The 25615-nt window shown below is 42.9% G+C and overlaps 1 protein-coding gene across 4 annotated transcripts in view; it reads right to left on the reverse strand.

Annotated features, from left to right (window-relative positions):
• Window positions 1-120: 120 nt before the first annotated feature.
• Window positions 121-25615, reverse strand: part of sema3c (sema domain, immunoglobulin domain (Ig), short basic domain, secreted, (semaphorin) 3C) — a 163334-nt gene continuing 137839 nt past the window's right edge. For all 4 annotated transcript variants that reach the window (XM_048554274.2, XM_059654603.1, XM_048554273.2 and 1 more), the window contains 4 exons: window positions 20224-20381; window positions 17404-17471; window positions 12309-12439; window positions 121-1323 (listed from right to left, as the gene is read on the reverse strand). In XM_048554274.2, the coding sequence (XP_048410231.1) occupies window positions 904-1323; window positions 12309-12439; window positions 17404-17471; window positions 20224-20381 (777 nt within the window). In that variant the 3' untranslated portion in view covers window positions 121-903. The remainder of the gene's footprint in view (window positions 1324-12308; window positions 12440-17403; window positions 17472-20223; window positions 20382-25615) is intronic.

Consider the following 25615-nt stretch of genomic DNA (forward strand, 5'->3'; position numbering starts at 1 on the left):
GATATCCAAAAGATAAAGCTGTAACATTTTGGAAAAATCTTTCAATGGAATTGGAAGAAGAGTATCTGCACCAAATGCTTCTCTTAATTTTCTTGTAAATGTTAACAGATCTGCTGCGTATTTCCAATATTTTCTGTTTTTATTTCTGTTGTAGAGCAATTTGATGTTTTCCAGATAACATATTTCTATAACATATGTCTCCTTCTACAGTTCAATAGCTCATCTTCCAATATATTGCAATACATTTAATGGGTATTTACAGAATTAGATTCTTAAGTGCTTAAGATAATGCTGTTTCTAGGTTTTGCGCTTAAAATGACATCTTCCTCATATATTACAGTATTCAATATAATACTAAGGTGTAGGTCCAATATTACCTTTGACCTTCCAGGCCCTTACCAGAAAACAGAACTCACGGGTCATGAGAACTGAAGTAGTACCACACCACACTCAATTTAACATTTTTCATGATGGTTTGGTCCCACTTGCTCAGTCACAGGGGTTGAGCTGTGGAACTCATTGGCTTTGGCACAGAGGCCAAATACAAGTCAGGTAAAAATGAAAGGCTTACAGCAGCTTTAGTTTACAGAATGTAAGTAAGAGGTTTGAACTAGTTTACTATCGAAAACTGGCCAATAGAAAATGGCCTCCTTACAAGTTATTACAAATAGACAGGAATTAAATCTAAATGTATGTCGACTTTACATAAGATGAAGATGTTAGATATCACAGAAAAATTACAGTATAAAATGCTGCGCTAATCACAGAATGTTCAGACATTCCCAAGTATAGCTAAATTCAGGAGCAAAGGTAAAAAGATGAACAAGATGACTACTGATGTATTTTGTACAGTTCATATTAAATAGTTTCATACCATCAAATAATTATCATATAAGGCAGTTCTTAAGTACCAGGCAACTGATTTCTTCTATTTCGACTTTTTCTTCTATCAATAAGTGCCTTTAGTTTTGGATGATCTATTCTGATTGATTGTCCCTTCTCAGTCTGTCTCTGCTGATGCCAACTCTCCTTACAGTACTTATTGATTGCTTGCATTTCAGAGTAACTGAATAGTCCTATCAGGTCCTTGTGAAGAAGTTGCACACCACTCAGGCCATGAGCAGCTCCCCAGGTCCACGACGTCCCTTTGTTGATTATAGGGGTAACGTGGTCTGGATCCACTACTTTCAGCTTGATTTTCACCACGGTGCTTTTGAAGTTGTTCTCTGTAGCAATGCAGTGATAAAGCCCTCTGTCAACATTTTGTACAGAACGAATCAGTAGGCCATGCTTGGTCACTAGAATTCTTTCATCTTGCTTTACCTGTTGGAAATAGACACCTGTTTTACACGGTTGTGTGGCTTAAAGCAGTGTTTTTCATTTAAAGTATTCCAGTGATGCTAACATCCCACAAACAAATTTAAAATAACAGCAAGTTCTCTGGAAAACAAAATGTACCCACTCTGGAGTGCGTTGTCATGCCAACCCCAATGTGCAACATGGTGTAGCTTATTTGACCTAGCTTTAGACTGGTGGAGAAGTGCAGAAACCCAGTAGAGATGGGGAATACATTGGATACTCTCATGCCTTTCCTAGGAGCCAGTCCACAGTCTATTGATAGAAATTGGGAACTGGTTATTAACCCACTTTCTCGAACATGATGGGAGGAAACAAGGGAGATGAGAAAAATGAAGAAGAAAGCATAATAAAAAGTAATTGCATTCTAACAAATAAAAGGATAGCTCTTTTTTGCAAGAGTAGTTAAGCTTTTTATTCTGTACACAAAAGAGTAAATGAACCTATACTGCAATTTTTATATCAGAATAATGTATTGGTTTCTCTCTTCTGAAATAATGGTCTCAGTTCATTACAAAACAATTCCTCCTGGATTTTTCAATAACAGTAAAAATGATTCCAGCAGTCCACAGGGTGTTATGTCCTGCCTGAAACATCATTGGGAACAGTCCATTTTAAGACTGGACAGGAGCTGTTTCCAATTGGCAACTGTGGCACCTTGTAAAATAAAAATCCTTTCTCCTCTGATTTTCTCAGGTCAAATGGCTTTTAGTAAGTGTGTGATTTTGAGTGGTATAAGCTGTATTTCTCTCCATTTTACAGTCATAAACATTGACAGAAAACTACACTCCTTCAATTCTGGGAGCTAGGAGCTGCTACTTGGTTTGAGTTCTGGAAGTGTGTCAAAAGTCAATGAACAGTGAGGTGGAGAAGAGAGCAAGATGGGTGAGATCTGCTCATAAATGAATTCCGAGTCTGTGGAGAAGGACTGAATGACCTTGGGTCTTGGTTAAAGACAGAACAGATCTGGAAGGGGCACTGAGAGCACTCAGTTCTTCGCTATAACATTCAACAGGTGATCAATTAGCAACTCTCACCTGCCCAGCTATTAGCCCATCTGTAACTTGTATCTAGTGGGTATTAGATGTCCAAGGGTGGCAAAAGTTTTTCCTTAACTTATTTTATTAGATCACAGATTATAGAATCCCTACAGTGTGGAAACAGGCCCTTCAGCCCAACAAGTCCACACGGATTCTCAAACCATCCCACCCAGGCCCATCCCCCTATAACCCACCTAATCTACAGATCCCTGAACACTACGGGCAATTTGGCATATCCAATCCACCTAAACTGCACATCTTTGGACTGTGGGAGGAAACCAGAGCACCCAGAGAAAACCCAAACAGACACGGGGAGAATGTGCAAACTCCACACAGACAATGGCCTGAGGGTGGAATTGAACCTGGGCCCCTGGTGCTGCGAGGCTGCAGTGCTAACCATTGAGCCATCATGCTGCCCCTTACCCATTCCGTTACCCTATCATCCTTTCCTGGCCGCAAAAAAGTGCCATACTTACATCAGTCTTTGATGCTCAGTTCAGGAAATGCAGTGGAAGTGGGTGGCCCAATTTAAAATCAAGTTCTTTAAGAATAAGTATTCCCAACTGACGGATCTGACTCTTGGTATCAGCATAGTCTGTGATGTAAATAAAGTCTCCTATAGATGGTGGATACACTTCTTCATGTTTAGAAGCCAGCAGCATGGCAGTATAGCAACCAACTGGGGCTTTTTGCTGAAAACTGGCTGGCTCTGCAGCTGGTTACCCATTATTTAGGCGGAAAACAGATAGGTGGCACTTAAAGCCAAATGCTATGATATTGCTCTTAATCTGAGCATGAATTTATTGAGACTGTATACAATACACAAGTTGCCAGATCTACTATCAGAATCATCCTTACATCTGCTTAATTCAGAAATGCCTTTAATTAAATAGAAGAATCAATTATTGTAATCTAGATGATCAGTATATTTTCTCAAGCAAAAACAAGATTGAGAGGGCTGTGCTACCTGAATTCTGTCACAGTTCAATGTTTATATGTGCACCTTAAAACAATATACAGGCATTTGAGTACTTTCTCATGAACAAATCACTCATTGGCCCTTCTTCACAGTTAATGCTAAGAGAAGCAGCACCAAAAACCTCAGTTTACAAAATGTCTTCATTTTGAAATAACCTTCCTAATTTGCTCCAAAGAAGCAAAAATCAATGTTGAGTAATATAACCACTAACAAGAATGGCAAATTAGATTAAAGAAGTGAGTTTTAAGGAATGCTTTGAGAAAAGAGATGGGAATGTAGATGTGGGAAGGTATTGGGAGGATATATTGCCATTGCAAACTGCTATCAGTCTGGATGTGAGGCAAAGGAGTTGCTGTTCAGCATCGTCCACAATTTGTTAGCTTTTTTTCTGGAACATGTGGATATGGGCCATTGTAAGAGGGAGAACTGCATTTTATATCATTAGACAATGAAGAAGGTTTTCTAAGATTATAAAAGGGTCTTGGTCAAATGGCTCAATGGCCGGAAAAGTAGCAGATGGAGTTCAATCTAGATAAATGCGAGGTATTGCATTTTGGTACAAAAGACAGGGTTAGGTCTTATACAATTAATGGTAGAGCCTTGGGTAGTTTTGTAGGACAGAGGGATCTAGGGGCTCAGGCGCATAATTCTTTGAAATCTGCATCTGGCAGGGTAGTTATTGCTGAGTCCTTTGAGTATAAGAGTTGGGAAGTAATGTTGAAGTTGTACAGGACATTGGTGAGGCCTCTTCTAGTGTCCAATTGTGTCCAGTTCTGGTCACTCAGTTATCAGAAAGATATTATTAAGCTGGAGAGGGTTTAGAAGAGATTTATTAGGATGTTGCCGGGTATGGAAGAATTGAGTTATATTGAAAGGCTGGATAGGCTGGGGCTTTTTTCACTGGAGCATAACAGGTTGAGAGGTGGCCTTATAGAACTTTATAAAATAATGAGGGGTCTTGATAGAGTTAATGGTAGTTGCCATTTCCCTTGGATGGGGTAGTTCAGACAGGGGGGCATATTTTTAAAGTGAGAGGACAGACATATAAAAAAGGCATGACACACACAGAGAGTGGTTTGTGTGTGGAATGAATTTCCTGAGGAAGTATTGGATGTGGGTACAAGTACAACTTTTAAAAGGCATTTGGATACGTATGTGAATAAGAAAGGTTTTGACGGATATGGGCTTGGAGCAGGTGGGTGGGACTAATTTAGTTGGGATTATGTTTGGCATGGACTGGTTGGACTGAAATGTCTGTTTCCATGTTGTATGACTTTATGCCATTGAAATGACACTCTTCATTAACTAAAGGGAAAATATCTCATTTAAAATGCCTGGGTGATTCAATGTGTTTTTAAAAAATTTTTGTAGCCTTAAATAGAAGAACAACATTAATTGCATTACCAGATATGGAACAAATTATATCAGTGATAATGGGAACTGCAGATGCTGGAGAATCCAAGATAACAAAATGTGAGGCTGGATGAACACAGCAGGCCAACCACCATCTCAGGAGCACAAAAGCTGACGTTTCGGGCCTAGACCCTTCATCAGAGAGGGGGTTGGGGTGAGGGTTCTGGAATAAATAGGGAGAGAGAGGGAGGCGGACCGAAGATGGAGAGAAAAGAAGATAGGTGGAGAGGAGAGTATAGGTGGGGAGGTAGGGAGGGGATAGGTCAGTCCAGGGAAGACGGACAGGTCAAGGAGGTGGGATGAGGTTAGTAGGAGATGGAGGTGCGGCTTGGGGTGGGAGGAGGGGATGGGTGAGATGAAGAACAGGTTAGGGAGGCACAGACAGGTTGGACTGGTTTTGGGATGCAGTGGGTGGAGGGGAAGAGCTGGGCTGGCTGTGTGGTGCAGTGGGGGGAGGGGATGAACTGGGCTGGTTCCCAATTCCTCCGCCTCCGCCGCATCTGCTCCCACGATGAGGCATTCCACTCCCGCACATCCCAGATGACCAAGTTCTTCAAGGACCGCAACTTTCCCCCCACAGTGGTCGAGAACGCCCTTGACCGCGTCTCCCGCATTTCCCGCAACACATTCCTCACACCCCGCCCCCGCCACAACTGCCCAAAGAGGATCCCCCTCGTTCTCACACACCACCCCACCAACCTCCGGATACAACGCATCATCCTCCGACACTTCCGCCATTTACAATCCGACCCCACCACCCAAGACATTTTTCCATCCCCTCCCCTGTCTGCTTTCCGGAGAGACCGCTCTCTCCGTGACTCCCTTGTTCGCTCCACACTGCCCTCCAACCCCACCACACCCGGCACCTTCCCCTGCAACCGCAGGAAATGCTACACTTACCCCCACACCTCCTCCCTCACCCCTATCCCAGGCCCCAAGATGACTTTCCACATTAAGCAGAGGTTCACCTGTACATCTGCCAATGTGGTATACTGCATCCACTGTATCCGGTGATGCTTCCTCTACATTGGGGAAACCGAGTGGAGGCCTGGGGACCGCTTTGCAGAACACCTCCGCTTGGTTCGCAATAAACAACTGCACCTCCCAGTCGCAAACCATTTCCACTCCCCTCCCATTCTTTAGATGACATGTCCATCATGGGCCTCCTGCAGTGCCACAATGATGCCACCCGAAGGTTGCAGGAAAAACAACTCATATTCCGCTTGGGAACCCTGCAGCCTAATGGTATCAATGTGGACTTCACCAGCTTCAAAATCTCCCCTTCCCCCACCGCATCCCAAAACCAGCCCAGTTCATCCCCTCCCCCCACTGCACCACACAACCAGCCCAGCTCTTCCCCTCCACCCACTGCATCCCAAAACCAGTCCAACCTGTCTCTGCCTCCCTAACCTGTTCTTCCTCTCACACATCCCTTCTTCCCACCCCAAGCCGCACCTCCATCTCCTACCTACTAACCTCATCCCACCTCCTTGACCTGTCCGTCTTCCCTGGACTGACCTATTCCCTCCCTACCTCCCCACCTATACTCTCCTCTCCACCTATCTTCTTTTCTCTCCATCTTCGGTCCGCCTCCCCCTCTCTCCCTATTTATTCCAGAACCCTCACCCCATCCCCCTCTCTGATGAAGGGTCTAGGCCCGAAACGTCAGCTTTTGTGCTCCTGAGATGCTGCTGGGCCTGCTGTGTTCATCCAGCCTCACATTTTATTATCATGGAACAAATTATAGCATCTGTGAATACTTCCCTCGGATTTTAAAAAATCTTCATGCAGGCACTAACAATGAAGTCAATGATGGTGTAAATAACTGCATCTGAAAACTGAAGAATGTATGTAAATTTTTTCCCTTGTTAATAAAAACACACAAATTGAGAGAAGTTTGCCATTTGGCCCCTTGAACCTGTTCTCTGATTCAATAAGAACATGATTGATCTGATTGTAGCCTCAACTCCATTTCCCTTTCCATACCTTTGACTCCTTTGTTAGTTAAGAATTTATCTATCTCTGCCTTAAAAATGATTCAATGATACTGCCTCCACCAATCTTCATGAAAGAGAATTGAACGGTGTCAGGGAGACTTCCTTGGAGAAAATAAAGCAATCTTTATCTTAAATGGCAGACAACTTAATTTTAAACTATGCCCCTGAGTTCAGTCCCTTTCACAAGGGGAAAGATCCTTTCAACATTTACCCTTTAAAATTCCTTTAGGATCTTATGTATTTCAATGAGATCACCTCTCATTATTCTAAGCCCAATGGATATTGGCCCAATCTGTTTCACCTCTCCACATAAGATAAACCTCTTAGTCTAGGAATCGGTTGAATGAATTTTCTCTTCTGCTTTTAATGCAATTACATCTTTTCTCAATTAAGGCAAAACTGAACACATTATTCTAGATGCAATCTCACTAATATCTCGTACAAATATAGTAAAACATTCCGAGCTTTATATGTCATTCCCCCTACGATAAACAATAACATCCCATTTGACTTCCTAATCACTTACATTGTAACTTATTGTGCTTCAGATACCAAGAAATGGGGATTCCTCTGTACCTCAATGTTCTACACTCTCTCTATTTAAATAAAATGTCTTTCCATATTCTTTCTGCCAACGTGGATGAGTTCACATTTTCCCACATTATATTCCATCTTTATAAAATAACTTTTTATTGAACAGACCAATATCACCTCTTAGTGCAATGTCAATCATTACCTTAACATAAAGCATATGCGGTTATCACCTTCTCCTTGAGATATTGAGAGCCAGTAGATTGCAGTACTTACTAGAATTAAGGATTTCCAAAATGTTCATGGAAAATAAATTATTATGTGACTAACTTGGTAATTCTTGGAGCAATCTCATTCTAACTAGCCAGTGAAGCCAAAAGTGAGGAATGGAATTTGCTGAATTGAATAATTTTATATATTTTTGAGGTTTCACAAGGTGTTCCATTAGAGATCCTGTAATCTGCTGCAAATCTGGTCTCCCAAAAGACCGTGCTATTTTCTGCCTGCTCACTGAATTTCTGTCACTTGCCCAAATTACGTGGGTGCTGCTAGGATTTTCTGCTCTGGCCTGTGGGAATTAAGCTCTAAAAGACAAGCTTTATTGTTAGCTACTGCTTCAAACATTCCAGCATCTGTGTAGATCTGCTCCAGCATTATCCTTGGTGAATTAGTTGCTACTGGGATTCAAGATGTGTTTTTCCACAATTCTTTTCCTGCAAAAGTCTTGATGACAGCTGCTGGTTTAATGATAGCAACAGAGAACATTTTTCTAGCATGCTAATTCTTTTAGGCATTCTTTTGGAAACTCTCAATTTAAGCAAGGGAGAGGATTTCAAAAGGAGAAAAGGCAGATGGATTTGCTGCATATTTATGCTTATCTCAAGAGCCAATAAGTTCAGACCTAAGTTCTACTGTGTGTGTTGTCATCTGTATCATCTAAGTGTAGGGTTCTTACAAGAAGAGTTGTATAAAGTAAATAAGATGTAGTTTATTGCCTCTCTGCAGCTATATACAGATTACAAGAATAGTCTCTGCATTGCTACAAGATTGTTTTGAAGGCCCTAGCCTTAATTCTGCTTTCCACACAAATTTATCATACTCTCCCACAAAGTGCTCATGGTATTATGGTGGTACTTCTTGCACTCAGAAGCGTTAACCCTTTCAGACCCACACACATGTCCTCTTGCCGCATGTCTTTTTCCTGAAAACTGTTAGTGTCATTTATTTGTTTCTATAATTACATTCACTACATCTCATCTCCCCCAACAAAGAATCTCCATCAACCATAAAGGATGTCACATCAAACAAGGAGGAATCATGAGATAATACAATTGAGGAAGTTAACAATTTTATTTTACTAATTACCTAGTCACTGAACGAATGTGAAGCTAATATTAATCAATAAGTTGAAGTAATAAAGTTACCTACTTCAACAGTGACCTACAGGTGTATTCAGAACAAAGGTCCACTGACATAATTTGAAGAAGGTGGTGCATGCAGCTCCAGGAATGACATTACTCACCAGGGTAAAGCAATGTTTGAAAATTTGAGATGCTGCGACAAAAATAAAAAGTAGCTGCTCTAATATCTAGGCAACACAATGGCTCTGTAGTGAGCCCTGCTGCCTCATGGTGCTAGGGACTTGGGTTTGACTCCATTTTGAGTGACTGTTTGTGTGGAGTTTGCATGTTCTCCCTGTGTCCGTGAGTTTCCTTCGGGTGCTCCAGTTTCCTCCCACAGTCTAAAGATGTGCAGATTAGGTGGTTGGCCATGCTAAAATTCTCATACTATCCAGGGATTTGCTAGCTAGGTGGATTAACCATGTCAAACATGGGGTTGTGGGAACAGGATAGAGGGCTGAATCAGGGCCGGATGCTCTTCAGAGGGTTGGTGTCGAACTGTTGGGCTGAACAGCCTCTTTCCGTACTTTAGAGACTATGATTCTAACGGGGACAACATTGCCCACAAAATAAATACAAACGATTGAATGTTTTGAATAGAACATCAGACCTTGGACCATCTACAAGACAACTATCTTTATGAAAACAAACTACCACTCTTCCAAATCTTTAACTTTACAAATTCAGACGAACTGGACAGTTCAATATTTTCCTCAAATAGGTTTTTTCCAGACTTGGAAGAGTGGTAGTTTGTGGAGAATGTAAGGGGGATGTGATAGCTTTGTACAGCTACTTGGGTTGTCTGAATAGACCAGTCTTTTCACCCATATTTCATGTGGCTGGCCATAACCAAGTGGTATCACTTCCTCAAAAGGTATTACTGCACAAGAGACAGCTCTGTGGTAATTGAGAAAAGTGACCTCAGCAAGAGGATATAAGAATTGGATTAAAAAGCATGTCATGTGGCTTCTTGAGACCTGCTTCACCGTTCAATTAATCTTGGCTGATCTCCTACATCAACTGCATTTTCCTCAACTTTCTACCAAGGGGAAACCACCACTCAGCACCTATATGGCTCCTCAACTCTCTACCAAGGGGAAACCAGCTTTCAGCACCTATATGGCTCACAGGTATCATCTTGTATTCTTCTACATGGCAGAAAATATGAACTCATTGCCGTATTCAATTTCTACCCATAAATATACAGCTCCCATCACACGAATCAATAAAGCAAACTATTATCATTCCTCAGAGATAGGATCCTAAATCTTTAACAAGTAGGTTGAACAAATTGTTTACATAAATTTATAACAGATTGCTTTTGATTTGGATTTTATTTTCCAGTAGCATAATTATTTGTCTAAGAGTGATGAGAAATGTCAAGTTTTTTTTAGGGGATTCAACCATGTCTAAATTTGGTAAACCGCAGGTCCACTGAAGTTTGAAATTTAGTACTTCTGCATATTTCATGTCAACCTTAATTTCTATCTTGTTCATGAAAGGTTTACTAAATAGCATTAGAGTCTTACAAGAGATTGCATCCACACTACCACTGTAAAGTGGCTTACTCCAATATTTTACACAGAATTACAACTCTCTTTAAATGATCTCAATATATTGTCATCTCAAAACCTAAAGTAAGTAATGCTGTTATATTCTTAACCTTGTATAACATCAGAAGTGTGGTTGCTGATGGAGGAATACATAATGGTCAGCGAGTTTTGAGAAGATTTGTAGCTCAGGTTGAGGTTCTGGATGTGAGTTTGCTCGCTGAGCTGGAAGGTTAGTTTGCATGAAAACTAACCTTCCAGCTCAGCGAGCAAACTCACATCCACATAATGGTCAGTTTCCATTTTTAATCCCATTTTTAATGAAGTAGTCTATGTCCACCTAGAGCAAGTTATGTGCTAGATGCAGATTTGTGGCAAGTTAACATGCATGTCACACAAGGGCCAGATGATGCCATTTCTGTAAACTGGATGTAAGCAAGGATTCCACGATTTGAAAAGAACAGATAGTCTTCTCTTTATCACCTGAAAAGTTTTCAACATCATTCAAGTCTACTGCTTATTCACTATAGCTTCATTGTGAGAATGTATGCCATCAATGCCATCTTGTGAAGGAGGTGGAGGGGTAAGTACAAATGGTGAGGGTAACATGCAGCAGAAAGTTAAAGCAATTATTGATTGAAATGGTTTTCATGGTAAACATAACTAGGCCCTGGATCGGTGCCCCAATCCTGTTAAACGCTATGGAGTGGCCACATAAATATCATGCTGTCTGTTCTGAAACATGGGGCTTCAAATACAATAGGTGCACATCAATCATCTATCTCCCACCTTCATTTACCTTTCTAAAAAGCTATTCAAAACTGCATTGAAGCAAAATCCATTTGTTTTGTTATCATTTTCATCTATTATGAATGTGTTGTTACTGTATCTTTCACTGCAGCTTTGGCACATACAATATCTTCCTGTGCTGAATCCCGCATGCTTGTGGTGTTTCTCTGTGAAAGCAGTCAATGTGATGGAAGCTTGCTGCTCCTCAGTCGAAGTCTCTTGGGATTTATGTGGCCACGTATCACTGTTTCGGGTCTTGCAATGTTTCAGTAAAGGCTGTCAGCTGTTTGGGACACACTTTGGCTGCCAGCTTCCGACTAACGTTTCATTCCTCCTTTATGGAACCATGTGGGACTAAATGAGGTTGGTGCACCTTCGTAAAACCCTGCCTTATCCATGCCACCTCTCCTACCGATTTAATTGTTCAACCTTTTTTCTGAAAACATAGGAACGCATTTGGGAACAGATTATTGGTCTCCACTGAAGAATGCAATTTCCTATCCCAACTAATTTGCAAGTGAGAACCCAGGGTTTAAAAAGGTAAAAGTAAAGCTTTGGAGATTAATACTACATCTATACTATTGCTCTTCATTTTCAGCGACATCATTCTGGATGAAAATTATATTTTTACTTTTCCACAATGGATGGTTGTTTGAACATTGCTCCCATGATGCAAGCAGAAAGTGAATTTAGATTTTCTCGAGTATACTTTGCATATTTTCTTTAAGAGTTTTGAAATATGCTTGAAGCATTTATGCTCGTTAATAAGGTCAAAACGAAAGCCAGACATTGTAAAGTAGAAATCTAAGGATCCTGCAATCGAGGAATGTTTAGATCAGAGACTCCACTTTCTATCCTGATGATGCCACCTCCATTTGGCCCTGCTTACATGGGCTATAGGTGCTCTTTCTGACTCTGACAAAGTGTATCACCCAAATTGATGGAGGAGAGCTGTGCCTTGTAATGGCCAATGTAAGATGGCTGGATCTGTGAAAGTTCATCTCGCGCCAGATTCTCATTGTGGGGCATCAGTTAAATCATGTGGAATAAGATAGGATAACGTTAAGGCATTATGTCAAAACTGTTATTCGATCCATTCGATTATGCTAATTTTCTTTTACAAATGGGTATTGATGAGTTTAACGGTATCGTCCTTTGCAGTAAACTTCTATAATCTTATGGTCAAACACCAGAAATTAATTCTCTGTCACCACACATTTCTAAAATTGCAATGTAATGATAAGAATACAAACCTCCTTTCTTCTGTCATTTGTTTTTTGCATCAACCATTTAACTGAAGCTTGGGGTGACTTTGGCGTACACTCAAGGAAAGCCGTGCTGTTTTTCACTCCATATTGCACAGATTCCACTGCATTTCTGTATGCTGAAATGAATGATATATTTTAACAATACGTAATAGCACGAATTATTTTTAATATGAAGCCAGAATCAAAGGAAACTCTAAATATATTTATTTGCCTCAATATTATTACTTCTGACAAGTGTTGAACAGAATTTAGTGCGTTCAGACCATATAATAGAGGGAGGGTACAAGGAAATAAAATGATCCAATACACATTTTAATAAATGGGTCAACCAGCAACTGAACAAATGAAATTATTTACAAGTGTGACAGTAGAATATAATTTGGATCCCATAGATCAATATTCCGCGTTCTATTTATGGTATAGATTAGATATTGTTTGAAACTTTAAAGAATAAACATAAAATATAAATAATAATTTAACACCACATCAATGAGTAGATTCAGTGTGACTGGTGATATCACTGTTAATTGAATCTTTAATGCAGTCCTGTCCACTTTTTACTACACCATCTTTATTCATACAGAAATAATTATTCACTTTAACCATATATCTTGGTCTCCATCAATCTTTAAGGTGTATGGTTCATTTTCATATGATATATTTCACATCAGGTTTTACAGAAGAACCAAAATAATATTTTTAAATGAAGGATGCCTTCCCCTGCAGTCTACCACTGGCTCATAATTTGCATGAGTGAATGTTCATATAACCATTCGACAGCTTGAGGCATTTTTGTCATTCAAGAGCACACATTAATCTCTGGAGTTACTGGCTGCTGTAGCTTTGTATGTCAACCACCACCAGAGTTAACATTGCTATTTTTCTTTGAAGCAAGTAAGATTTCAGAATGTACATGATGTAATTGTAACTCAGTGCCCAAAAGGGGCTTCATTCTGCGCTTAACAATCTTCAGATGTTTAGAAACTAACTTGGCAAAGCAACATGAAATGGGAAACAAAACAGAAAGAATATGTGACATCTGCCAAAAGAAAGAAAGTACAGCAATGATCACTTTTCTGCAAATATTTAAATTATTTTAATAAGCTTGGGAGCTGTTTTCTTTGATGTTAACTTCTATCCTTGTGTTAGTCAGTCCACATCTAGAATGCTGTGTACAGTTTTGGTCTCTTTAGTTAAGCAAGTATTAGATACAGTTCTGAGAAGGTACATTTGACTGATGACTTGTTTGGGGTGGTGGTGGGTTGGTATGACAAATGGTCGGACAGACTGGACTGTATCTGTTAGAGTTCAGAAGAATGAATAGGGATCTTCCGAAAATGCACAAGATCCTCAGGGCATTTGACACAGTGCACCCTCATTGACACAAGGTGTGGGGGATAAAGGGGTAATTCATTCAAGATGGAGATGAGGAGGAATTTTTGTCTCGAATGGTTGAAAATCTTTGGAACACTCTTCTCCAGAAAGTAATGAAGGCAGGCCCATTTAATTATTTTTAAGTAGCTGAAGATTGGCTCCTTCATTAGTCAAAAATCTAAGGTTATTTGAAGCAGGTGGCAATGTGAATTTCAGTCTACGATTAGATCAGCCATAATCCCATTCAATGGTGGAGCATGCTAGAGGACTGAATGATCTAATGCTGACTCATAATTTACATGTGTGGATGCTCGTATATTCAACGTTTTGAGGGCATTTTTGTCATTCAAAAGCACATATTAATCTTTGGAGTTACTAGCTGTCGTAGCTTTGAATGTACACCAACTTTAGAAATCATTTCTGAAGAAGGGTCCAGACCCTAAACATTAGCTTTTCTGCTTCTCTGATACTGCCTGGCCTGGTGTATTTATGCAGCTCTACACCTTGTTATCTCAGACTCCAGCATCAGCAGCTCCTACTATCTCTCAGAGAATTAGTTAGGCTGTGAAAAATAAAATGCAGCGCGTGCAACATCGAAGGATCAGCTTCTGGTGGTAGTGTGGAAGATTCAGGCAAGAAACATTTTAAAGGCTATTTACTTATTTTTCCAGTTTCTAATGTTACAAAAAAGAAAGCACTAACAGTAATACCAATAACAATGAGAGTGATTTGCCTGGAAAGGAAATTCTGCACACAAGCTCAAACAAGCCTAGCAGAGTTCCCTTTAACATGGAAATATAACCATAGATTTGTTGATTTACAAGTCACACAGTGGATCAGTGGTTAGCACTGCTGCCTGTCAGTGCCAAGGACCCAGATTCAATTCCACTTTTGGGTGACTGTCTGTATGGAGTTTGCATGTTCTCCCTGTTTCCATCCCCTATTCCCAAATCCTCCGCCTCCGCCGCATCTGCTCCCACGATAAGACATTCCACTCCCGCACATCCCAGGTGTCCAAGTTCTTTAAGGACCGCAACTTTCCCCCCACAGTGATCGAGAACGCCCTTGACCGCGTCTCCCGTATTTCCCGCAAAACATCCCTCACACCCCGCCCCCGCCACAACCGCCCTAAGAGGATCCCCCTCGTTCTCACACACCACCCCACCAACCTCCGGATACAACGCATCATCCTCCGACACTTCCGCCATTTACAATCCGACCCCACCACCCAAGACATTTTTCCATCCCCTCCCCTGTCTGCTTTCCGGAGAGACCACTCTCTCCGTGACTCCCTTGTTCGCTCCACACTGCCCTCCAACCCCACCACACCCGGCACCTTCCCCTGCAACCGCAGGAAATGCTACACTTGTCCCCACACCTCCTCCCTCACCCCTATCCCAGGCCCCAAGATGACATTCCACATTAAGCTGAGGTTCACCTGCACATCTGCCAATGTGGTATACTGCATCCACTGTACCCGGTGCGGCTTCCTCTACATTGGGGAAACCAAGCGGAGGCTTGGGGACCGCTTTGCAGAACACCTCCGCTCAGTCCGCAACAAACAACTGCACCTCCCAGTCGCAAACCATTTCCACTCCCCCTCCCATTCTCTAGATGACATGTCCATCATGGGCCTCCTGCACTGCCACAATGATGCCACCCGAAGGTTGCTGGAACAGCAACTCATATTCCGCCTGGGAACCCCGCAGCCATATGGTATCAATGTGGACTTCACCAGTTTCAAAATCTCCCCTTCCCCAACTGCATCCCTAAACCAGCCCAGTTCGTCCCCTCCCCCCACTGCACCACACAACCAGCCCAGCTCTTCCCCCCCACCCACTGCATCCCAAAACCAGTCCAACCTGTCTCTGCCTCCGTAACCGGTTCTTCCTCTCACCCATCCCTTTCTCCCAACCCAAGCCGCACCCTCAGCTACCTACTAACCTCATCCCACCTCCTTGACCTGTCCGTCTTCCCTGGACTGACCTATCCCCTCCCTACCTCCCCACCTATACTCTCTCCACCTATCTTCTTTACTCTCCATCTTCGGTCCGCCTCCCCCTCTCTCCCTATTTATTCCAGTTCCCTCTCCCCATCCCCCTCTCTGATGAAGGGTCTAGGCCCGAAACGTCAGCTTTTGTGCTCCTGAGATGGTGCTTGGCCTGCTGTGTTCATCCAGCCTCACATTTTATTATCTTGGAATTCTCCAGCATCTGCAGTTCCCATTATCGCTGGAGATATTAGTAGTGAAGGTGAAGATATGATCAATTTAACTGGGTCAGTACCTTCAATTAAAGTGAATAAGCTTTATTCCACATGTTGCTGTAGCTCAGCTGGCTATGCCCTAGCCGGAGTCTGAGGTTAGTTCAAATTCCACTCCTGGACACTCATACAAAATTCAGGTCTGACTGTCCATTAGAGCTGGAAGGAGTGCTGCACTGTTAGAAGTGCTGTCTTTCAGATGAAACATCACCTCTCAGATGAATTTAAACGATCCCACAGCACTGGTTTAAAGAAGACAAGAGTCTTTCTTTGTGTCCTGCCCCGTATTTATTCCTCACTCGATATTAAAAAGATAAACTGGTCACTATCATACTGCTCTTTCTGGGAGCTTTCTTCATACAAATTGGCTGCCATATTTCCCACATTGTAACAGTGACATTTCAAATGTATTTCATTGCATATTAAGCATTATGGGATATACAGTAGTCATGAATAGTGAGGTTGTTGACTTGCTTGCCAAGCTGGCTTGTTTTTGTTTGGATGTTTCGTCACCATGCTAGATGAATTCATCAGTGGAGCCTCTGATGAAGTGATGTTATTCTACTTCACTTGGAATTTATACTGTCCGGTCCATTAGGGTTAATACTGTCATTTCCATTTCGTCACTAAGTGTTTAGTCACTAACAGTCCCCATTAACAACTAATCATTAACCCAGCCTGATCATTAGGAACTCCTTTGTCAGTCCAACTGCCTTTCTCTCTCTTTGGGCTCTATCCTATCCTTTACTCCCTACCCCACCCACCTCCCTATTTTCTGCATATAAACTGACGTTTTCCCAGCCACTATCAATTCTGAGGAAGGGTCACTGGACCTGAAATGTTAACCCAATTTTCTCCTCCACAGATACTGCCAGACCTGCTGAGCCTTCCCAGCAATTTTGTTTTTGTTCCTGATTTACAGCACCCATAGTTCTTTTGGTTTTTATTCATAAATACAAGATTGAAACTAATGAATCTATTAGGGTATTGTGGGGCAATATTTTCCCCTAAGGAGTGTTTAGAATGTGGAACTCACTGTCAACATGAGCTGCTGAGATGCCTAGCAGGAATGCATTTAAAGAAAAGTTAATATGATACTTAAAGTTAATCAGGTAATAAACACAGCACAGGGGTATGTTGGTGAGTTTAGATGAAGTTGAGTGGGAAGATGTTCACATGGAGCACAAACCTGTTAGAATGTACTTTTTGGGCTGAATGGCCTTCACTGTAAAGATTGTGTAACTATTTAATGGTTATATATTGTGTATTTCCTAATTGCTTTCTTAGTAGTAATTGCTAAATTTTCATATTTTCTTTTTTTAATGATTTCCTCATAATTTTAGTGATAAGAAACTAGAGTTTTTTTTCCAGTGTCTACATTGGTCACATGAATGACTTTCAAGATCTTTCTGTAGCATCATTAATCACAGATTGTACTGTTCACCTTTTAGATTAAAACCCCTGCACTGTGTCATTGGGTTACCATGTCTCACATCCTGCCTCCGGCTTCTCCTGTAACCAAAAGAAAACACAATTACAAAGGACATTAGCAAAGATTCCAGTGATGGGCAGTGGGAGTCATTATGATTGGTGGAACTGTGGGTGCAAAATGCAGTAAGTTATTAACCTCACCTGATGGGCAGTAATTTGGATTAACAAATCACCCATCTGTTTGGAAATTAATGTCTGAGATCAATGAATGAAGATCAGGGGCATTCTACAGCAGGCAATAGATTCTCTCCAGCAGATGACAGACTCAGTGTTGGGGACAAAAATATCCCGATGTATTTCAGTAGAAAATGGCATCCTGGGAGACAAACTAGCTCTGTTTATCCTGTGTTCTGGACCTTCAGAATAAAAACTGCTATTATTTAATCGTCTCCAAACAACATTTGTATATATTGAGATTTACCTCCTTTCTTAGTTCATTGTCATTGTCTCACCAGACAACAGGCTAAACGTGCAGATTCTAGTTCACAATGAGATGCAATTTTGTTTAAATGTCGACCTAGGATGGGCAGAGGCATTAATCCATCTACAGGAAGTAGCTGTGGAGAGTAATTTGTTTGCTTTCTCCTCCTAATTGCAGAACTTGTCAGCTAATGACAGAACTGATTGGTATTATCCATGAATAGCCAAACAGGTCAGAGAGGAATTCAGGCTGCAATTAAGAGCCTTTTTACCTCTTCAGTGCTACTGTCTTCACTGGAAAAAATTATCATTCTCATTTGTTCTGTAAACTTGAGTAATGGGGACACAAGCACCCATTCACAAGTCTGAAGGAGTGATTACTAATATCAGTAAAAGGTGAAAAGAACCATTCATGTATATGATGCAGCATTTCAGTATTGTATTTATTCTTGGTGGTGCTAAATTGAGCACCTATTCAGAAGATCTCATTAAAAACAGAATAATTCCCCTCAGGCTACTGAGTGTGTCATTCTTTCATCAGGATGAAAAGTCCATTCAAAAATGCTGTAGAAAATGGAAACATGGAGCCTTTGCATGTGGCTGTTATCCTATATTTAGTGATTGTTTTGTGAATTAATTCCTATCTTTGCCACTTTGAGATTACCGAAATGCTTCCATTGAGTCTGTTCCTATTGAAACCAAAATTAATGCAGAAATTGCTTCATTTATCATCAGATGGATTTGCAGAAACTAAGCAATTACATTCACACTGCTTGCTTGATTGAATGAACTGAAAATCTGATTGTCCCATAGTTACAACAAAAGCACTTAACATAAAGCCATAAACAGCAATCGCTTTGGCATCAAAGGCATTTGTGCTAGAGGCACCTAGCAAAACTACCTCCTATTAGAGTGTGATGGTTTCAATAGCATTGGGAGAAAGCAAGGCAGTGGAATTAATGCAGAATTCTTTGACCAAAAAGTTGGCATAGATACAGTGGTCTGAATAACTTCCTTTAGAGCTTTAAACTCCAATGATTCTATTAAAAATGGCTATTTACATGGGATTGCAGTTATTGGTGACCTTGCACTGCGAATGGCATATACAATCTTGTAGCCGAAGATACTTGTGTATTCTGAGGAAATCAAAGGCCCAGATCCATCAGTCTCCAGTATTTAGAGGTGGGACATACCCTGCAGGTGTGCAATGGGACCCTTTGGAATTTCCGGTGCACTTACTACACGGAATTCAAACTTCCAAAGGGAAATTACTCAGCATCTGTGGCCCTCCAGACAAATTGAGGGTTCCGATTTATTTGGTAATTACCTAAGAATAGATAGAAGGAATTCTTGAGAAGGGTCCTGATTCGAAATGTCAACTTTGCTGTTCCTCTAAGGCTGCCTGGCCTGCTGTGTACCTCTAGCTCCACATTGTATTATCTCTGACTTCAGTATCAGCAGTTCTTACTATCGCAGAAGGAATTAACACTTGCTTTAACTTCTGGCTAACTATAAAATAGACCCTGAATCAGTGAGATTAATCCCCCACCTCCCTGCAACCCCCACCCCTCTCCATGGGCATTCAGGCTCTCCACTGCACCAATTTGCCCTTCTCACCCCACAGCACCCCTCCAAGATACTTAACTTCCAGGTCACAGTCTGATCACTCCATCACTGACAAGTGACTCACCCTACCCTCATTTATTTACCCGCCACCCTATTACTCACTTACCACCCTACACCCCTCACTCGCATGCATTCTACCCCTTATCTACCTGGCATCCTACTCTCGCACCCTCCTTGAACCTTCTCCTCTTACAAACTTACCTGCCCACACTATTCCATGTACTTACCTGACACCCTTAACCCCAGACCTGCATGGCATGCTCACCCCGTGCCCATTTGGCACTTCCAACCCACACCCACCTGGCAACTTCCACCCTCATTTGTGCGCCTCATACTTTGCCACCTACATATTTACCTTATATATTTACCATTTTTCCAAAGCTTGTCAAAGTGTCTTTGGGGTGTTTATATATACCAGAGTATGGCAGTCACTGTGGTAATAAAGGAACATGGTTTGGCCTCCAACACTGATCCTGCATGGCATTGGAAGGCTCCAAGATCAAGCACACTTTGCACTTCTGAAGAGCTTTGGAGGGTGGTGCCAGAAGCACGTACCTACGGGCTAGGGCAAGTATTAGGAATGGAACGGCAACCTGACTATGATAGGCATTCCACGGAAGCTGCAGCCCCATATTTTTAATTGTTGGTCACTGATCGGAAATATAGTAAACGATTAATGGCATTTGTTGGCAACATAAAACTGTCCAGCATTGGTTGGTTTTCTTACCTTTTACCGGTTAAATAGAACCTGGAGCAGGACTTTCCATCCCAAGCACAGTAAGGATCTCTGGCCAAACAGCAGTCAGCACATGCTGTCCCATAGAGGTGGCAACGATGAAAAGAGATCTGGGCAACACCTTCATCTGAGCTCACGTATAACTGTTGCTGTGATGAAAAGATTGTAATTGGTGATTAATACAGAAAATCTCATTTCTCCCTGCTAGTTGTAAAGGAAAGCATGAATGAGACAGTAATAAATGACAAAACATTCATGAGGTGCTTATCAGTTGGCTGATTTTTTTACTTGACCAGCCTAATGGAGTTAAGCCAAGGACACCGAGCTTGACTCAGGATCTAGTAAAGACCAGAGATTGAAAGTAAGACCTTCTTGATTTGTATTTACGAGGAATGTACCAAATGGTGCATTTAGAAATTTACTCATTGGTATCAATGGTTTTAGCTTGTACACTGTGGTGGAGTTGGAGGGGTGGGGAAGCAACATACAACATCATCAAGGAATTAAGTTTTAAATGTAATCAGTTAGGGATATCTGTCTAAATATTTGTAAAATTTATGACAGGTTATATAGTATTTACAGCTCAGGAACAGACCATTTCATTCTAACAAGTTAAAAGTTTCACTAGGGTGTTTTCATTCTTCATCATTGACTGTTTCGCCATCTGCCTAACCCAACTTTACATTAGATGTGATGTGTGAGTGATAATGGGAACTGCAGATGCTGGAGAATCCAAGATAATAAAATGTGAGGCTGGATGAACACAGCAGGCCAAGCAGCATCTCAGGAGCACAAAAGCTGACGTTTCGGGCCTAGACCCTTCATCAGAGAGGGGGATGGGGTGAGGGTTCTGGAATAAATAGGGAGAGAGGGGGAGGTGAACCGAAGATGGAGAGAAAAGAAGATAGGTGGAGAGAGTATAGGTGGGGAGGTAGGGAGGGGATAGGTCAGTCCAGGGAAGACGGACAGGTCAAGGAGGTGGGATGAGGTTAGTAGGTAAGAGATGGGGGTGCGGCTTGGGGTGGGAGGAAGAACAGGTTAGGGAGGCAGAGACAGGTTGGACTGGTTTTGGGATGCAGTGGGTGGAGGGGAAGAGCTGGGCTGGTTGTGTGGATGCGGTGGGGGAAGGGGAGATTTTGAAACTGGTGAAGTCCACATTGATACCATTAGGCTGCAGGGTTCCCAGGCGGAATATGAGTTGCTGTTCCTGCAACCTTCGGGTGGCATCATTGTGGCACTGCAGGAGGCCCATGATGGACATGTCATCTAAAGAATGGGAGGGGGAGTGGAAATGGTTTGCGACTGGGAGGTGCAGTTGTTTGTTGCGAACCGAGTGGAGGTGTTCTGCAAAGCGGTCCCCAAGCCTCCGCTTGGTTTCCCCAATGTAGAGGAAGCCACACCGGGTACAGTCGATGCAGTATACCACATTGGCAGATGTGCAGGTGAACCTCTGCTTAATGTGGAATGTCATCTTGGGGCCTGGGATAGGGGTGAGGGAGGAGGTGTGGGGGCAAGTGTAGCATTTCCTGCGGTTGCAGGGGAAGGTGCCGGGTGTGGTGGGGTTGGAGGGCAGTGTGGAGCGAACAAGGGAGTCACGGAGAGAGTGGTCTCTTCGGAAAGCAGACGGGGTGGGGATGGAAAAATGTCTTGGGTGGTGGGGTCGGATTGTAGATGGTTGAAGTGTCGGAGGATGATGCGTTGTATCCGGAGGTTGGTGGGGTGGTGTGTGAGAACGAGGGGGATCCTCTTGGGGCGGTTGTGGCGGGGGTGGGGTGTGAGGGATGTGTTGCGGGAAATGCAGGAGACGCGGTCAAGGGCGTTCTCGATCACTGTGGGGGGAAAGTTGCGGTCCTTGAAGAACTTGGACTTCTGGGATGTGTGGGAGTGGAATGTCTTATCGTGGGAGCAGATGTGGCGGAGGCAGAGGAATTGGGAATAGGGGATGGAATTTTTGCAGGAGGGTGGGTGGGAGGAGGTGTATTCTAGGTAGCTGTTGGAGTCGGAGGGCTTGAAATGGACATCAGTTACAAGCTGGTTGCCTGAGATGGAGACTGAGAGATCCAGGAAGGTGAGGGATGTGTTGAAGATGGCCCAGGTGAACTCTAGGTTGGGGTGCAAGGTGTTGGTGAAGTGAATGAACTGTTCGAGCTCCTCTGGGGAGCAAGAGCCGGCGCCGATACAGTCATCAATGTAACGGAGGAAGAGGTGGGGTTGGGGGCCTGTGTAGGTGCAGAAGAGGGACTGTTCCACGTAACCTACAAATAGGAAGACAGGCCCCAAACCCCACCTCTTCCTCCGTTACATTGATGACTGTATCGGCGCCGCCTCTTGCTCCCCAGAGGAGCTCGAACAGTTCATCCACTTCACCAACACCTTCCACCCCAACCTTCAGTTCACTTGGGCCATCTCCAGCACATCCCTCACCTTCCTGGATCTCTCAGTCTCCATCTCAGGCAACCAGCTTGTAACTGATGTCCATTTCAAGCCCACCGACTCCCACAGCTACCTAGAATACACCTCCTCCCACCTACCCTCCTGCAAAAATTCCATCCCCGATTCCCAATTCCTCCGCCTTCGCCGCATCTGCTCCCACGATAAGACATTCCACTCCCGCACATCCCAGATGTCCAAGTTCTTCAAGGACCGCAACTTTCCCCCCACAGTGATCGAGAACGCCCTTGACCGCGTCTCCCGCATTTCCCGCAACACATCCCTCACACCCCGCCCCTGCCACAACCGCCCCAAGAGGATCCCCCTCGTTCTCACACACCACCCCACCAACCTCCGGATACAACGCATCATCCTCCGACACTTCCGCCATCTGCAATCCGACCCCACCACCCAAGACATTTTTCCATCCCCACCCCTGTCTGCTTTCCGGAGAGACCACTCTCTCCGTGACTCCCTTGTTCGCTCCACACTGCCCTCCAACCCCACCACACCCGGCACCTTCCCCTGCAACCGCAGGAAATGCTACACTTGCCCCCACACCTCCTCCCTCACCCCTATCCCAGGCCCCAAGATGACATTCCACATTAAGCAGAGGTTCACCTGCACATCTGCCAATGTGGTATACTGCATCCACTGTACCCGGTGTGGCTTCCTCTACATTGGAGAAACCAAGCGGAGGCTTGGGGACCGCTTTGCAGAACACCTCCGCTCGGTTCGCAACAAACAACTGCACCTCCCAGTCGCAAACCATTTCCACTCCCCCTCCCATTCTTTAGATGACATGTCCATCATGGGCCTCCTGCAGTGCCACAATGATGCCACCCGAAGGTTCCAGGAACAGCAACTCATATTCCGCTTGGGAACCCTGCAGCCTAATGGTATCAATGTGGACTTCTCGAGCTTCAAAATCTCCCCTTCCCCCACTGCATCCCTAAACCAGCCCAGTTTGCCCCTTCCCCCCACTGCACCACACAACCAGCCCAGCTCTTCCCCTCCACCCACTGCATCCCAAAACCAGTCCAACCTGTCACTGCCTCCCTACCCTGTTCTTCCTCTCACCCATCCCTTCCTCCCACCCCAAGCCGCACCCCCATCTCCTACCTACTAACCTCATCCCACCTCCTTGATCTGTCCGTCTTTCCTGGACTGATTTATCCCCTCCCTACCTCCCCACCTATACTCTCTCCACCTATCTTCTTTTCTCCCCATCTTCGGTCCGCCTCCCCCTCTCTCCCTATTTATTCCAGAACCCTCACCCCATCCCCCTCTCTGATGAAGGGTCTAGGCCCGAAACATCAGCTTTTGTGCTCCTGAGATGCTGCTTAGCCTGCTGTGTTCATCCAGCCTCACATTTTATTATCTTTACTTTAGATGTGTTCAATACCATTTACTGCAACTACTTGAAGTGGTTACAACATGTACATTTTACATATTTTCTGTGTAAAAATATTTCTCCTCATTTCATCACTGGGCTATTAATAACTATCTTAAATATTTCATAAATCTACACTATCAAAACCTTTTATAATTTAATGACCTCAGTCAGGTCACCATTCCAGCTTTCCACACAAAACAGCACCAACTTAATCAAATCCTCTGAATAGCCTTTCAATTCCATTATAATTCTGGCAAATCTTCTGCATTCTAGTCCTTCCTTATCCTGTTTATAAAATTCAGACCTGAATGATGTCCAGAACTCCAACTATGTAGTCTAACCGTGTACTACATATGACCTCTCTGCTTTTCAATTCTGATTTAGACAATCCAAATTAGATTTTTACTCGCAAGGTGGGTAGCTCAAATCAGGAAATTACCTTCACAACAGAATCAACTCAGTCCAATGGCGTCATTCGCTCTAATTTTTGCTCCAGGGTGAACAGCTGGAATTGAGTCAAACCCAGCTGATATATCAGAATTCAAATGTGTTAACAACTTTTAATACAACTCTATAAATCATGCCTATTAATCCATTAACCCACTAATTCTTGGTTATGATATTAACTGCAAATTTCCATGGATTAACCAGCCCAATTCAAGCTAATTCAGGGGTTTGCTACAGTATCAGATTATAACCAATTCAATTTGCGATTACACCCCACTTGAAAGTGCACTCACGCATAACGTGCTATGTAAACAATACCACTTAAACATGAGATAACAAGGTGTAGAGCTGGATGAACAAAAGCTGGAAAAAAGCTGGATGAAATCTTTCTGAAGCAGGGTCTAGGCCCGAAACGTCAGCCTTCCTTCTCCTCTGATGCTGCTTGGCCTGCTGAGTTCTTCCAGCTCTACACCTTGTTACTATCGCTGAATCCATTTATACAAGATCAACATTCCATTCAAAGGTGCAGTCAGGCATGACGGCTAACAAAGCTGCGCAGGCACTGCAGGATGGAACCTTTTTGCACCCCCACATAAAAAAGTGTTATTTGATGTTAAAATCCAACTGAATAGCTGCTATTACCAAATTGTTTATCCTCTCCCTCCAGCTAGAGTGACACCACGTATCAGTCAAAGCTGATAATTGGATAGCCCTGCAGACTTTTCCTGTATATGATTTAGCTAGGTACTTGTCCCAAGTTTTCATTCAACATATACATAAAACTTTAGAGATAACAAGGTGTAGAGCTGGATGAACACAGCAGGCCAAGCAGCATCATAGGAGCAGGAAAATAATGCTGCTGGCCTGCTGTGTTCATTCAGCTCTACACCTTGTTATCTAAGGTTCTCCAGCGTCTGCAGTTCCTACTATCTCTATATAAAACATTACTCCGCTAATAGAACTAACAAACACGTTGCAGTGTATGTAAACAACCTTTAACCTACTAATAAAACTAACAGTGCTATGTTCAGACCTGCGCGACCTCGAATGATTAATAGTAAACAGAACCCACAGATGGACACTACAACGAAACTAACTAAACAAGACTAA

The sequence above is a fragment of the Stegostoma tigrinum genome, chromosome 25 (assembly GCF_030684315.1).
Source record: "Stegostoma tigrinum isolate sSteTig4 chromosome 25, sSteTig4.hap1, whole genome shotgun sequence".
Taxonomy (NCBI): domain Eukaryota; kingdom Metazoa; phylum Chordata; class Chondrichthyes; order Orectolobiformes; family Stegostomatidae; genus Stegostoma; species Stegostoma tigrinum.